Below are 15,642 nucleotides of genomic sequence, written 5' to 3'. Positions count from 1 at the left end.
AAATTTTAGCAAGTAAAGTTGAATAAGTACTGGTGAAAGTGATTCATTTCTATTTCGATTATATGTCTGGTGCGGAAGTAGATTTAAAAATAGATGACTAGATATTTACATACTGACCAGCTGTTTCAAAAGCTTCAGTGCACTATGCAAATGTCTTATTTTGCTTGTGCTTCCTCTGCTGCAATTTTTCCACAAACCATTTAATATAGTTCTGTAAAAATGTGATGAGATTTTTAAAAAATACATGTAAACCACTTTTTTTCAGTTAATATATAATTGGTTGTGTTTTGTGCCTCCAAGTGTTAACACATCTTCTCCAAGTTCAAAAAAAGTCCACAAGTTAAACACTATAGGCAAATAGAAAATCTAAGAGATGAGGGTATGCTGTGAGTGTTGCCCAATTAGAAATTACTTTGATAAAGATTAATTAATTACCTGCATTAGTTGATATTGAAAGACTTGGATAGAGTGAATATAATGGGTAAGTCTAGGACCAGCGCATACAGCCTTGGAATAGAGGGACATCCACTTAGGACAGAGATGAAGTATTTCTTTAAGCAGAGGGTAGTGAATCTGTGGGACTCAATGCCACAGACAGTTGTGAAGGCCAAGTCATTAAGGTGGAGGTTGATAGATTCTTTATTAATTAGGGCATCAAAGGTTATTGGAAGAAGGGGGTTGAGAAAAATAATGGGTTAGGCATGATGGAACGGCAGCAGATTTGATGGGCAGAATGGCCTAATTCTGCCTTTATGTCTTCTAGTCATAATTGATTTTTACATTCCAAGCTACAGAATTCAGTGTAAGTCCTTATAACTGCTAATCTTCTGTCACATTAAATGTCAAGGCCAGAGAAGCAAAAACAAAATGCCAAGTGGTATTGATTCCAGTGGTCATCTGAAACTAGTGATTTATATAACTTCCTTGTAATCAATATGGTGCTCCTTTCTCGTATGTTTAAATGTTGCAGCAAATCAATAGTGTAATTGCAGAACATCGAAAAAAACAAAGTGAACTTTTTAAAATCTCAAATTACACATCATGCAAAAATGACAATGCTGTTGCATCCCTTATCACTGGAACCTGACACAAGCAGAGTATCAGATCAATATTTGGATTTCCATTTTATCTGTTCCACTGCATTGAACCAATGAAGGTGAAGAAAAATAGCCGGTTGAATATTTAATAATTTGCAGAGATGAGTTGGTATCATGAGTTTCTATGTACACTGTATTTTTATGTATTCAAAACATTTGTTGATTTAGAACCCACAAAGGGTTTTTAAAATTAGGTTCTACTTTGAATAAGGACTGCCCCTGTTAAATATATTATAATTGTTTTCATTTGACTTAATTAACAGAGACTAGCTGGACAATCTTTATCCTATAATGGCGGAAGGAGGTTTTGACCCATGTGAATGCATCTGCTCACATGAATATGCCATGAGAAGGCTGATAAATTTGGTAAGAGCCTTATAATCAATTAGTGCATAAACTATTCTCCATTATTTACATGAATGACTGAATTTGAATATCACTTGTATATGGTATTACAAAGCAGCAATAATGACTTGTGTTAATTGAGTTCTTTGACATTGAAAATACCCATGCTACTGGAGTTTATTTACAAACTTTTACAGTGAGCCAGGGAGATTTAGAGTTATTCCAAAGAGTAACTAGAGGCTGAGGATGGATCTCAACAGCACAGCATTAATAGCAGAAGTCATGATCGCCAGTATTGGTGTGATTTGAATTTGGGTGATGAGGACCGACACAGGAATACTGAAGAATCTGAGGCTTGTAACACTGGAGTAAAAGGCCAGAATTTTAAACTTTGCTCCTGTTAACCTTTGAACCAATGATATTTAGTGTTGTTAGGACAGGAGAGTTTTGGATTATCATAAACTTACAGGACAAGAGAGGTGGAGAAGCCAACTCTGAAGGTAACAGTCATGGATGAGAATTTTCAGAAACAAAAAGCTGAGGTAGGGACAGAATGTGAGTAACGTTGCGGAGCTGAAAATAGTTGTTCTGGGCATTGGTGTTATTACAATATCTAGAATGTAAGCAGTTTGCTTCTTTATATTCTGTACATGAGAAATGGGAAGTGACCAAGGCTAAAATATTTAAGAATTCCAAAAGCACTTGGTGTGGGTGCTGGAAGACTATCTATTACAGTTGATCCTCTGGTGGTACTGTACATATAATTAACAAAGTAAGTATGGTCTTGTCTAGGTTGTAGGAAAATACTAAAGGGGAACAATGAAGTCAACCATATCAAAGGCTGAAGGTAAATTGGAAGACCTGTCACCTTTGTCACAATCACAAAGGATATTGTTGGTACAATTGATCAGACTTGTTTCATACTTTATTAAGAAATCTGAATAGGACGATTCAATTAAGGTTCATCAACATATAACCACAGGATGAGAGATTCCAAATGTTCAAGGCCTTTTAAAAGAAAAAGAAGACTAGGTGATTATTTTTTTTGTTTTATTTGCTTTGCTTTCACAATTATGATAAAGTCAAGGTTTTGCTTGGGAGGGTTAATAACAACAAATAAAGAATAGGAGAAAAATTTCTTGAGAACATTTGCTAAGTGGAGGCCCAGAAACTGGTAAGTCAGTAGTTTAATGGCAGAGGGTCAAAGGTGTAGGAGTTGTGGCACATGAATAAGATGGGTTTGGAAATGACTTGAAGGGAGATTGGGGTAATGGAGTAGAAAAAAATGTGGGTTTGATGCTGGAGCTGGGTGATTTTTAGCAGTTTGATTGGATGGATTCATGGAAGGTTGACAAGCAGATTTAGCTAAATGGTCTTCTGAGTGTTGGTGGTGAACAATTATGCTTGCTTTTAGCATTTTAAGAAAGAGAAAGATTTTATATAGTACTTAGTTATAATTTATTACCATCAACATGTTACCTGTACTGTGAGGTGGTCTTGTCAAGCAAAAAATAGAGAAAAAATCAAGAATTTTATCTTAACATTGTTATCATTGCTGTCAATTCTCACTTGCATTTCAGATAAAATGACAGGGTGTTTCTTCACTTACCTGTATACACTGAACACAATAACTTCCACATCTCTGTCACCACCTCTTTCAAGAGCTCCAGGCTGTACCACTGGTATTAGACCACCTGGACAACAGCACTATGTATGTCAGGCTGCTGTTTATTGATTACATCAGATCGATTTATCAGTTAGCAGGCTCATTAACTTCTCTGGTAGCATTTCTTTGCTAATGCTAGTTTATTTTTCTTCCCCATTTGCATTGGAGCCTTGGTTCACCGGTATTTCTGGAAGTTTTTTTTTTGTCTTCCTTGAAGATAAAGAAGGGATATTTATTTGGTTCTTCTTCTATTTCTTTATCCCCTATTGCTAGACTTTTCCTTGATACATAAACAAAACAGAAACCATAGAAGAACCATAAGATTGACAGTTTGCTGAGGCTGGATCTGTGGCGTTCAAAGCTGGTGATCCAGAACTCCACAAGTTCAAGCATGACCTATGGAAGACTATGTTAAGAGTGAGAAAGCAATTCCAAGTGAATTTAGTTACTGAATCAGATGTACGTCTGTTCTGACAGGGTTTGCAGGCCATCACTTCCTTTAAGGCGAAACCTAACATCATAAATGGCTGAACACAGGAGATTCTGCAAATGCTGGAAATCCAGAGAAACATAAAATGCAGGAGGAAATGAGCAGGTCAGGTAGCTGAAACAGTTGGGTAGGAGGGTGGGATGAGGTAGAAGTTGGGAAGTGATAGGTGAAAAAGATAAAGGACGCTTTGCAAGTGTTCAGCCTTAGCGTCTGAGGTTCCTTGCTTAAGTGTCCAACAATAATCTGCCAGCATTGATTGATTCCAGTCGCCCTGATACTGCTTCTCCATGACTGGTCGTCACTGACAGTGTCAAGATTTGCAGGGAAGCAGTCTAAATGGGAATGCAGAAAATGAATCTTTAGTGACATGTTGCACTTCATGTTTTTGTATGCTTGAAGCATGTTGTCAACCAGCTACACATAGTTTGGTGCTCTGTAGCTGCCAAGAAAATTTTCAACAACATCCTTGAATGCCTTCTATGTGATTTTTTTTTTCTCCAGGCCAACTAGAAGTTCTTCAGATTGCCTGCCATTGATGATCTGTTTGATTTGTGGACCAACAAGCATGCTTTCCTTGATCTTGGCATCAGTTATTCTGGGAAACATCTGTCCCAAATATTGAAAGCCGCCTTGGAAATTTATAGCCTTTCTAAAATCCATCCTGCCATGCAGAATCTGCCCCATATAAGCATGCCCAGGCATGCCCGGACAAAGTAGAAAACGTTTCAGCTTACATCATGGGCAACATTTTAAGTTGTTTGAATTATGAATTGACATAACAAATATGTGTGATTTTGTTCTTAAAATGGTGCTTGATAGGGAAATTTCTTGGTGACTTTCATGATCAGCAGCCTAAAATCCACAAGATACACCCAAAAGTAATCAGGAAGCAAAGTCTTTGTTGTCCAGTGTTATTTCCTTAAAATGCATCAATAGACTGATTTTTGTCTTGATGTAATTTGCCTAATTTATCATTGCCAAACTGCACCTCGTACTTACAGTTATTGCTTGAGTTACACCCATTTTAAACAAGGAAGGTTCATATGAGCATACAAATTAGGAGCAGGTATAAGCCATTGGGCCCACTGAACTCACTGCTCCAATGAATAAGATCATGGCTAACGAAACTGACCTCAACTCTTTATTTACTACTACCTGCAGTAACCTTGTATCTTCGCTTAAAAATCATTCAAAACTCTTCTTATACTGTCCGTTATGCCTCATCTCTGCCTTCATTGCACAGCCCATTATTCATATATATAGTGATACCCTGTCACATTATAGTCCTGTTCCTATCTCAGCCAGAGGCTGGACTGTGAGGCAATGGGAAATTACTTTTATTCATTTGCTTTATACCCTGGTATTCACTATTGACTGAAGCTAAGGAGTGGAAGTTGTTGCCAAGAGTTCAGGACTAGGTATAGGGTTCATAGAGGGATTTCATGGTTCTAGGGGGATGGCAGCAGAGATGCATGTTTGCTTTACATGGTTCAGAGTTCATACTTGGTGTTTTTCAAGCGTTAGAACTGCATTGGAAACCTAATGCAATTATAAGGTCCCGTTCACGAAGATTCCACTTGATTCAGCTAGTTTCTGCCTGTTTGAATGGCTAATCAAAATTCCTTGTTAAATTTCTAATAGCTTTGATAAGAAGGTCGTCCATAGATACAAATTCCTGAAGTACTTGCAGACTGTGTTTTAAATTTAGGAGTCATTTGTTTGAATAGTTGGTTTTGTCAATTCAAAACAGAAGTTAAAAGCAGAAAATGTTGGAATATTTCAGGTCAATGAGCTCTAATGGAAAGATGTTGGCCTGAAATGTTAGCTCTGCTAGTTTCTCTGTAATTATTTTTAATAATAAAAAATTAACAAAAATAAGTATTTTTATTTCACATTTCTGGAAAATACTGTTCTTTGTTTCTCAGTTATAGCGGAGTAATCTTAGTAGGTCTGCCTAAACGTGTGTTAAGGCCATATGCTGCTAATACTAAGTGTTCAGTGATACTTAATTTCCAGTAATAACAGGTCTGGTCTCTATTTTTTGACTGCCCAAACCATATGAAAAAGGGAACTTGTTAATCATTGTTTCAGGAGGGAATTTGCATATGTAAATTTGTGTCTGAAAATATGAAAATGTTACGTAAGTACATAGACTGGAGCCTGAGTCAAAGAAAAGGAAGAACAAAGTCAAAGAAAGTTAGAAAATAACTTTCATTCTCAGTAAATGAAGTGAAACTGAAAAGGACTGTTTCCTTTTGATGTGTTAGCTTGCAGTTCTGAAATTAAAAATGTGAGAAATAGAAGCAGGGGTAAGCCACTCAGTCCCTTCTACTTTCTCTAAATTGTTGAATGAAATCATTGCTTACCTTATTCCTTGATGCCTTTGCTTTTCTTGCACCTGCACTTGAATATTGCTTCATTTCCTTGATATTTTAAAAACCTGTTAATCCTGTGCCATGCTGTTCCTGTGACATATATCCTTAAAAGCAAAGTTTGCATAATTGCTATCAGTTCCGAATACTGCTACCACAAAACAAATTTCATGACGTATGTCAGTGATAATTCTGATTCTGATGCTGAAATTATCAGTAGCTTTTAGACTTGCAAAGCTGCAGCTGACCTGTACAATCTCATTAAATTTGATGATTTAGTACCTTCAATAAGATGATGGAAAATGTCCTGTAGTTTACATGTCTGCATTAATATTCATGGATAGGTGCAAAATTATATGTGCAGATAACAGGAGAGGTTTGTGTTCTCTGCAATTTCTAAGTTATATCATCTTTGCCCGACTAAAATATAGCTATTAAGCTAAAATAAACAGAGAACATCCGTAATCAATATATAGAGGACCCAATTAGAACGTGATACTGGATCTTTCACCAGGGAATGAGACAGGGCCGAAGCATGTGTAGGGGAACACTTTGACTAATGATCATGATTCTATTAGATTCAAGGTAGTTATGTAGAAGGATAGGACTGGCCCTCAGGTTGATTTTCTAAATGGAAAAAGGTCAATTTTGTTGGTATCAGGAAAGAGTGGATTGGGATAGGTTGTTTTCTTGGCACAGGGATGCTTGATAAATGGGAGGCTTTCAAAAGTGTAATATTAAGAGGGCGTTATTCATACATTCCTGTTAGAACAAAAGACAAGGCTAACAGGTTTAGGGAGGCTTAGTTTTCGAGGGATATCCTTTGAAGTTTGAAGTCCTACTGAAGGGTTTTGGCCCAAAACGTTGACCGTACTTCTTTTCCATAGACGCTGCCTGACCTGCTGAGTTCCTCCAGCATTTTGTGTGTGTTGCTCATTTTTCTAGCATCAGCAGATCTTCTTTTGTTTGTGAGGTCTTTACCCAGGATGGACTGGACCATATCAATTACCTTCTGTCACATTTTCTATACCAGGCTGTGATGCAGCCAGTCAATATACTCTCCACCACGTATCTATAGAAGTTTGTCAAAGTTTTAGATGTCATGTCGAATCTAGGGACAGATGATATTCTCGATGCTGGGAAGACTTTTCCCCATGATGAAGCTGGCTGAGTTTGCAACTTTCTACAGATCTTCTTGATCCTGTGCCCCCTCCACATCAGATGGTGATGCAACCAGTTAGAATGCTCTTCATGGTATATCTGTAGAAATTTGCTAGAGTCTTTGGTGGCATACCAAATCTCCTCCAAACTTCTCTTGAAATATAGTCCTCTTCTTTGTAGTTCCATTAAGATATTGGGCCCAGGACATATCTTGGGAGATGTTGAACCCAGGTTGGAAGTGCTTACCTGATGAAGACTGGTGTGCAGTTCTGGTCTTCTATCCATGGGAAAGATATCAATAAGATTGAAAGAGAGCAGAGGAAATGTACAAGGATGTTGCTGTGACTTGAGGACCTGAGTTAGAGGGAATGGTTGAATAGGTTAGCACTTTATTCGCTGGAGCATAGAAGAACAACGGGAGATTTGATAGGTGTATGCAGTTGAGGGGTATAGATACAGTAAATGCAAGCAGCCTTGCTCTACTGAAGTTGAGTGAAACGAACTAGAGGTCATGGGTTAAGGGTGAAAGCTGAAAATATTTATGGTGAATATGATGGGGAACTCCCACACTCAGAGGATGACAAGAATCTGGAATGAGCTGCCGGCAGAAATGGTAGATGTGGTTTTGATTGCAATGTTTAAAAGAAGGTTGGATAAATACATGGATGGCATTGGTCCAGGTGCAAGTCGATGGGATTAACAGCTCAGCACAGACTCTTTGAGTCAAACTGTTTCTGTGATTTCTGAGTATAGGACATAATGAGTTTTAAAAAAAAGAAACATGGGTCATAAAATGTAACCATAACACTAGAAGGAACTCTTAGCAACAATGATGATGCAATGAATACTGTATGTCTATTCAATTAAATCCCTGCTCGTTTTACCTGTTTTACTATAAATAATGCGCTGACCCTTGAGGAATTTCAGTGTGTGATATTAACTATAGGATTCTGTTTAGGCAATTACTGTACACAGGAAATAATTACAAGCAAATATTTCACAATGGAAACAAATATAATAAAAATCTTTCATGACCTGAGGAGTGAAGATAGTTCAATGTACCTTATAGCCAATTAAATACTTTTGAAGCACATTCACTGTTGGCTGCAGACACTCATCCTTGTAGGGCTGTCCAACTCTTTTACAGACAAACTGCCTCCTGTTTGAGCCAAAACATTCAAATTCTGACTCATCAGTCAAGAGCACTTACTGCCATTGTTCAGCACCCCAGTCTTTGTGTTTTTGTGCATAGATGTATCTCTTGGCTTTGTTTCCACTTCAGAAGAATGGCTCTTTGGCAGCAGCTCTTCCATGAAGACCACTTCACTTCTGACAAGACTTCTCTGGACTGTAGGGGGATATACTTGGTTTCCAATGGTTTCTGTAAGTTCAAAGCTGATAGCAGTGCTGGATTTTTTCCAATTTAGAAGGGACGTCAATTTGATGAATCTCTTGTCTGTTGCACTTAGTTTCCATGGCTGACCTATACATTTCAGGTCCTCAACCTTGCCTGTTTCTTTGTGCTTCTTCAGAAGAGCTTGGACAGCACATCTTGGAACTCTGCCGTGAAATATTTGCTTAGGGGAGACCTTCCTATGTTGCTATGCTCACTCTTGTCATGGTTAACGATTTAACCATATAACCATATAACAATCACAGCACGGAAGCAGGCCATCTTGGCCCTCCTAGTCCGTGCCGAACCCTTAATCTCACCTAGTCCCACCTACCCGCACTCAGCCCATAACCCTCCACTCCTTCCCTGTGCATATACCTATCCAATTTTACCTTAAATGACACAACTGAACTGGCCTCTACTACTTCTACAGGAAGCTCATTCCACACAGCTATCACTCTTTGAGTAAAGAAATACCCCCTCGTGTTTCCCTTAAACTTCTGCCCCCTAACTCTCAAATCATGTCCTCTAGTTTGAATCTCCCCTACTCTCAATGGAAACAGCCTGTTCACGTCAACTCTTATCTATCCCTCTCAAAATTTTAAATACCTCGATCAAATCCCCCCTCAACCTTCTACGCTCCAATGAATAGAGACCTAACTTGTTCAACCTTTCTCTGTAACTTAATTGCTGAAACCCAGGTAACATCCTAGTAAATCGTCTCTGCACTCTCTCTAATTTATTGATATCTTTCCTATAATTCGGTGACCAGAACTGCACACAATATTCCAAATTTGGCCTTACCAATGCCTTGTACAACTTTAGCATTACATCCCAACTTCTGTACTCAATGCTTTGATTTATAAAGGCCAGCGTTCCAAAAGCCCTCTTCACCACCCTATCTACATGAGACTCCAAAGGTTAAAAGGTTTGAAGGTTAAACTGTCACATTTGCCACACCCTCACCTTTTAGTTTGATTGTTGCTTTAAATTCTTCATGACCCAGCTTCTTAGCTAGCTTCTCTAATTTTGTTTTTAACTTTGGTCCACTGACACGCACACCTTGTACAGTTACAATGGAAAACCATTGATTGAGGGCTTCTTCGACATATGGATCCTTGCCTTTACTCTTTAGTTTTTGGGATGCTTCCCGTTGTCCCCTGCATAATGTCCTTTCTTCTCACTGTTTATCTTATTGATATAAGAAGCATATCATTGTAAATTTCAGCACTCCTGTTATCTCTGCCCACTGATGATGAGTGGTGTTAGGCCGAAGGCTTTTAATTTAGTCCAGTAGGGTAATTTTTTTTTGGCTAGTGCCAAATGTGTTTTGTGGCATCTTGGTGAGGGTCTCAAAACTTTTTTAAGGTTACAATTTAAAAAATCAATAATCACTGCCTTTTGAATCTGTGTACATTTGCCCAAATGGATAACCTAACACAAGCATGTGCAACTGCCATAACTGTTCACTCTAAGCACGGCATAATGTCTAATAGCTACATAAGTACACTTGACTAGTCATTTCCTGTCCCAAATAAGCAGCATATTGTCCCAAATAAACCAACGGAATCCCAGCTACCTTTGCAAATTTTTTTAAGAGGTGCCCCAAATAAGTCACTGCCCTGATTAACCTGAATCCATTGTATATTGTCTCTACAGGTGAATGGAAGCAGACCGGCCTTACTCTTGACTCTTGTACTCTAGTCTGATGTTAAAACTGAAGCACTGTTTGAAGTTGGAAAATATAGTTGTTGATCAAGATCTTGTACCTCTTTTTGTTTTGCATTTAATCATTGAGGTTATATAGTTTGGTTATCAGTACCCCTTGGCAGAAATCTGACTGGGTGCTACAAAAAGCATATTCTGGAATAAAATACTGGGGATACAGTATCTGCAGTGGGAAACAGAATTAATATTTCAGGTCGATCCCATCAGATGCAAAATGCAAATTAGGTGGATGGGGAGGGGTAAGCAGAACAAAGGCAATGCCTGTGTTAATGTGAAGAGCAAGACAATCCAGGTGAAACGATGTTGTTGATATTATCCAAGAGACGGTAGTGAATGCTTGTATGGTGCTCCTATCTATTTGTAAAAGGTGTAAAGGAAAGATGAATGCAATATTTGAACAACGCACTTCTTGGAAAAATCAAAATAAAGGAGAACATTGGAAATGCTCAACAGGTCAGATGGCATCTATGGAGAGAGGGAGGTAAACAGATAATATGATGAATTTGCATTAAAACTGACCAGTCATTCTGCTTATTTGGGCCTCATTAGAATCTAAATAAAGAAGTTAGAATGGGATGGAAAATTAAAATGACAAGCAAGTGAAAACTCATGGTCATCTTTTCAGTTTGAATGGAGGTGTCCTGCAAGGTTTTGCCTGGTTTGCATTGGGTTTCTTCAGTATAGCCAGCTAGTGAGCACTAATTTGCAGGAGTGCAAGCGAATCACTTCTTCACTTGGAAGAACTATTTAGGCCACTGGATGGTGCAAGGAGCTAAAATGGCAGGTTTACATCTACAACACACACAAAAATGCTGGAGGAACTCAGCAGACCAGACTCTATCCATGGAGAAGAGTAAATGGTCAATGTTTCAAGCTGAGACCCTTCATCAGGATTTGCATGGATTTCCAGCATCTGCAAATCTTCTTGTGTTTGTCTTGCATCTCCTGCACTTTCATGGGAAGGTGCTCTGAAAAGTGGATGTTTGCTGGTGGAGTGGAAGAGCAAACCAGGGAATTGCAGAGGAACAGTCCCTTTTGGAATGTTGAAATGGGGGTGGGGGTGCAGGGAAGCAGTGGTGTAGTGCTAGCTAGAGCGCACCAGAGCACGTCCGGCACATCTTTAAGAAAAAAGCCAAAATAAACAAACTACAGGCAGTCCCCGGGTTGCATATGAGTTCTGTTCCATTCCTGAGTCTGTCTTTAAGTCGGATTTGTACGTAAGTCAAAACAAGTACATCTGGTATTATTTAGCGTCAGTTAGTCAAACGTTTGTCTTAGTGTATAGTATATATTTTACCTTTCTTTGCATATAAAACACTTAAGAAACATATGTATTTCAATAATTAAACCACTGCATTGCTTAGTAATAATTGCAGCTTTCATTGGGGCAGGTCTTTTCACATGCTCCCATTATTCTCACTTTATCCGTTATCCTTTAAAATTGTTGCGATTGTTGACCGACTGTAGCCTAATGCTTTTCCAATGACTGAAGGTGTTTCACCTCTTTCCAAATGCTTTATTATTTCCACTTTATTTCCAATCGCAATCGCGATCGCTTCCCGTCAATGGAACAGAAACACTGCAGGCGGCGGGTCTCAACCTGCGCCAGCTCCCAAGGTCGGCTGGGTCCTAAGGACCACAGCACTAAATTCCCTGGGTCCTAAACAGCACTGCCCTGAGACAGGTTAAATGGGACAAGTGGGGGCTGTGCTGGGTTTGGGTATTTGATCCTCCACAATATTCCACGTGGGAATTTAAACTGGAGATGGCAGTGTTTTTTTTTACAAGGTCGAGTTGCAAGCTCGACATCAACCTGGCACAGATGGTACAGGAGTCACTGGATCAACATCAACCCGGCACGGGAGCGGTCTCGGGAACCTCCGTTCTCTAGCCCAGTGCTGATCTGACTGCGCCACCAGCTGACCAGAACAGTGGTGGGGAGGGCGGGGTCAGGGTGACTCTTACTAAGAACAATTTAAGCCAAATACAAAGTTAAACACTCAAGCTCAGCGTCAATGGCAATGACTTAAAATGGCGGACGGCGTTCTCCTTCCTCGGTTCGTAAGTACGAGTTGTCTGTAAGTCGGACGTTCGTAACTCGGGGACTATCTGTAATTAATTAGGTGCCGCTTAGGGTTAATTGAGTACCTCAGAAACTGCTGATATCCTGGGATTTTTGCACTCAGCAGACTCTGGTGTTTACAAAGAATGGTGCCAAAAACAAAACAAATCCAGCAAGTGGATTTAACAAGATGTTTTCACTCACAGAACAGTCACTCACTGGATTTTTTTTTATTTTTGGCACCATTCTTTGTAAACTCCAGTGTCTGTGTGTAAAAATCCAAGGAAATCAGTAGTTTCTGAGATACTCAAATCACCCTGGGTGGCTCCTGATTAATTAGCTTGTTTATTTCAGCTTTTTTCTTAAGGATGTGCCGGACGCGCTCCGGTTAGCACTGCACCACTGGAGGGGAGGAAGTTGTGTCCACCAACTTCTTTTGAAGTTGGTGGAGCTTATGGTGGATGATCTGTTGAATGTGGAGGCTGATAGTTGAGTACATGGGGAGCCTTATCTTTGTTCTGCATAGGCAAAGAGGATGTGAGAATAGAAGTGCAGAAAATAAGAGTAAATGCAGTTGTGAGCCCTGTCAACTTTGGTAGAGGGAAAACTATAATGCTAATTAAGCCGCTGTTGATTTAAGTGATTGTAGAGTTTTTTATTAAATTTAAGTTTGTCTATTCCTTACACTGCATTTTTTGTAAATTGGAGTTGGAGGTTAAAACTTAGATTAAAGTGAATTTGTTGTACTGCTGCCAGGTTTTATGAAATACAATGTGAAGAATGAATTGGAAACGTGTGGAAATCAGAAAATTTTTAAATCTTAGAAATTATGAATAGATGAGATAAGGCCAATAGAACCAAACTGGCAGTTATAACTAAATTTATTTATTATCACATTTATTGAGGTATTGTCAAAGAAGCTGCCATCACTGATAAAGTAACTAAAATAACTGAGCCCTGAACACATGCATTCTTATGACTCAAGCATTCTTTTTACTTGTACATAAGGAGAACAGCAAGGGTCCCTGTTCTGAAGTCTGAACAGGAAACTATTTTTATACAGAAGTAACATCAGTTACGGATATTAATCATTGTATATGTTTGACCTCCGTACTAACAAGATCATTCGCTATTCACAATAGAAGTCAATCGAAACTTCGGGTGGGCAACCAATTATATTTCAAAGTTAAAAAAGACAATAGAACCTTGGGTATTGTTGGGAAGATAATTGGGTATTAGTTACTGGGTATGTTTCTTCTGTTTTCTTGTCTGTCTCTGGCAGTCTTACTGCAGTGGTCTCACTTGTTTGGCTTGAGTACATACTGCCTCGGTCAACCCAGCCTATCTCGTCTGTGGTGTTGATCTCTGTTTAATTTCTGATCCTTGGAGTTCTTCTGGGAGTCAAAAATGGTAAGCAGTCTTAACTCCAAGATTTCAGTTTATTTTAGAGTACAAACATACAAAAATACTCAGCAAACTTAAAGAGCTGAGAAACGATGCTAAGAGGGAAATTAAGGGGTTTAAGACAAAGGAATGGCACTTCTGGAAAATCTCTTATAGATAGATTTTTAAAAAGCCCTAGAAAGAAATTAATTAATTAATCTGCTACATAGTTAAAACAACTACATCATGTGAGTAATGTGTTAATAGCCAATAAAAATGAGAATGGTGGTAAACCTAGTTTAGCTGCTATATCACTTTCTGCTTGTGAGTGGGAAAAATTCATGATTGTTTAAAAAGTACAAACCTTATAAAAAGTATTATTTTAAAGAATGGTTTCCAACAGTAATAAGCAGAGGTGTCTCCAGCAGTCTCTCTTCAAAGGTCTCACTTGATAACTGCACCAGGCTATTTTGCTTTATCCTTTGTCTTACTGTAACTTACACAGTACAGTGGAAAAAGCTGTCTTGCATACTATTACTATAATGCTTAGAGGTAGTACCAAGTAAAATAGTATCGGTGCAGAATAAAGTTGTTGTGAAAATGCAGTGCAGATACATGATAAGATGCATGTCATGATTATTAGACTGTGAGGTCAAGAGTCCATCTTGTTGTGCTAAAAACCAATCAATAGTCTTATAACAGCGAGGTAGAAGCTGTCCTTGATGGTATGTGCTTTCAGGTTTTTTATCTTGTGTCCATTGGGAGAAGGGAAAAGGAGAATGTCTGAGGTCATTGGGATCGTTGATTTTACTGGCTTCTTTACAGAAACAATAAGAACTATACATGCAGCCAAGGAGGGGAGGCTGATTTCCATGATGTATTGAGTTGTGTCCGCAACGCTACAGTTTCTTATGGTCATAGCCAATGCAGTTGCCGTTACAAGCCTGATTAATGCAGAGAGGATAGTTTCTGTGGTGTATTGATTAAAAATTAGTAAGGTTTATGGGAGGGGAAATGCCAAATTTCTTTATAGCCACCCAAACAAGTAGAGGTGCTGGTGAGCTTCCTTCACTTGGTGTCAACATGGTTGGACCAGGACAGGATATTGATGATGTTCACAACTAGGAGCTTGAAGCTCTCAACCTTCTTGATCTCAACACCATTGATGTATATAGGAGCTTGTGCATTGCTCCCTTCCTGAAGTTAATGGCCTCCAGCTCTTTTGTTTTGCTGACGTTGAGGGAAAGATTGTTGTCATGACACCATGTTAGTAGGCTCTCTATCTCCTTCCAATATTCTGACTCTTCGTTGTTTGAGATGCATCCCACTATAGAAGTATAATTTGCAAAGTAGAATGGAGGGCTGAGGATGCATCATTGATAATAATGATAGACGTGTTCCTGTTTATCCTTACTGATTATAGCTTCTTGGTGAGGAAGTCAAAAGGCGCATTTGCAAAAGGAGGTGTTGAGACTCAGGACCAGAAGTTTAAAAATGAAGTGATTGAGTAATTATAGAACAATGGATTATGTAGGATACACAAAGTAGCTACTGGTCATTTGGGCCAGTCAGTCTGGGCCAGTTTTTTTGCTCCACTTCAGCTTTCTAAATCTCTCTTTTTAAATTGGTCTAGCTTCCACATTAAGGCTTCTGTACTATCTGCTGCAACCATTCCTTGTAGTAGTTAGTTCCACATTCTTGCCACTCCTAAGGAATTTTTTGAATTCCCTAGTGGATTTCTTGGTGACTTTCATTTTGTTGATAGACTCTAGAATTGTTCTTCTCCCTCTATCCACTGCATCAAAGCCTTAAATTTCACTGAAAGATCTTCTATTACGTTACCCCTCAGTTTTCTTCAGTATCTTATTTTCCATATGTTTATCTTTGCAGTACTATTCTTATCTTAAATCTTCTCTGCACCAGAACAGTACATTATACTCTTAAT

At 38.7% G+C, this 15,642-nt stretch overlaps 1 protein-coding gene across 2 annotated transcripts in view; it reads left to right on the top strand.

Annotated features, from left to right (window-relative positions):
• smim14 (small integral membrane protein 14) overlaps positions 1-15,642 on the top strand; it is a 40,008-nt gene that overhangs the window by 1,049 nt on the left and 23,317 nt on the right. For both annotated transcript variants that reach the window (XM_059989066.1, XM_059989067.1), the window contains exon 2: positions 1,361-1,463. In XM_059989066.1, coding sequence (XP_059845049.1) covers positions 1,389-1,463 — 75 coding nt within the window. In that variant the 5' untranslated portion in view covers positions 1,361-1,388. The remainder of the gene's footprint in view (positions 1-1,360; positions 1,464-15,642) is intronic.

Source organism: Hypanus sabinus, chromosome 14 (assembly GCF_030144855.1).
Source record: "Hypanus sabinus isolate sHypSab1 chromosome 14, sHypSab1.hap1, whole genome shotgun sequence".
NCBI classification, from domain to species: domain Eukaryota; kingdom Metazoa; phylum Chordata; class Chondrichthyes; order Myliobatiformes; family Dasyatidae; genus Hypanus; species Hypanus sabinus.
The sequence above is the reverse complement of the archived record's forward strand: the minus strand, read 5'-3'. Positions and strand labels throughout refer to the sequence as shown.